Raw genomic sequence first — 1006 nt, 5'->3', positions numbered from 1 at the left:
CTGTCAGTAACAAAATCTGCATTTTGAGGAATTGGCTTATGCAGTTGTGGGGCTGGCAAGTTCAAAATGTGTAGGGCAAGGTGGCAGGCTGGAAATTCAGGCAGAATTCCTTCTCCAGGATACCTCAGTTTTTGCTTTTTAAGGCCTTCAACTGATCAGATGAGACACACCCACATTATGATGTATACACTACTTTACTCAAAGTCAACTGATTATATATACTGGGTACATGTACAAAATACCTTCACAGCAACATCTAGATTAGTGTTTGGCCAAACCACTGAGCACCATAGCTTAACCAAGTTGACACATAACATTTAACCATCACAGGATTTTTCTCCTCGATTCATTTTTTTTTTTTTTGGTTCCCAAGTTTTATTTAAGAACTCATACAAAATATTCCAGATAAATGAGTTTTAATCCTCATCTTCCTCCTCTTCCTCATCTTGGTTAATCTGGAAGTAACGCAACTCCTAACTGTCTTTGCTGTTAGCAACTATGCGCAACCAGTCACGGAGATTATTCTTCTTCAAATATTTTTTGGTGAGATATTTCAAATACCTTTTGGAAAAAGGCACCTCAGAAGTTACAGTAATCTTGCTTTTGCTCCTTTCAATTGTTACAACCCCTCCACCGAGAGTCCCAGCTTTTCCATTCACTTCGATTCTCTCTTGAAGAAACTGCTCAAAATTGGCATCATCCATGATTCCATCTTCTACAGGGTGGGTGCAGTCAAGGATAAACTTTCGAACTTGCTTCTTTTTTTTGCCCCCCTTCGCCACAGGCTTTTTCACGGGTGCCATGGTGGCAGCAGAGACAGAAAAAAAGTTCCCTTCCTCTCCATCACCCCTTCTTAACCTTTCACCTGGTCCTTTTCTTGCTGTCATCCATACCTTATACCCCTCAACACACACACACACACACACACACACGAGTTTCACATTTAAAATAGTTTTTACTCTTTTTATTATTCTAACATTTCAAGATGGCCCCAGTAAGCTCTTGC

At 40.2% G+C, this 1006-nt stretch overlaps 1 protein-coding gene across 1 annotated transcript; it reads right to left on the bottom strand.

The window, feature by feature from the left end:
* Positions 1-349: 349 nt before the first annotated feature.
* Positions 350-806, bottom strand: LOC118023373 (60S ribosomal protein L22-like). The gene has a single exon (XM_035024493.1). The coding sequence runs from the start codon at positions 801-803 to the stop codon at positions 474-476; it is 330 nt and encodes a 109-aa protein (XP_034880384.1). The 5' UTR covers positions 804-806; the 3' UTR covers positions 350-473.
* Between the last annotated feature and the right edge of the window lie 200 nt (positions 807-1006).

The sequence above is a fragment of the Mirounga leonina genome, unplaced genomic scaffold, assembly GCF_011800145.1.
Source record: "Mirounga leonina isolate KUSES-001 unplaced genomic scaffold, KU_Mleo_1.0 Mir_179, whole genome shotgun sequence".
Taxonomy (NCBI): Eukaryota; Metazoa; Chordata; class Mammalia; order Carnivora; family Phocidae; genus Mirounga; species Mirounga leonina.
Note: the sequence above shows the minus strand (reverse complement) of the source record. Positions and strands in the feature narration are given on the sequence as shown.

Coding starts and splice junctions, on each gene's coding strand:
- LOC118023373 (XM_035024493.1), bottom strand. CDS start 803: ATGGCACCCGTGAAAAAGCCTGTGGCGAAGGGGGGCAAAAAAAAGAAG.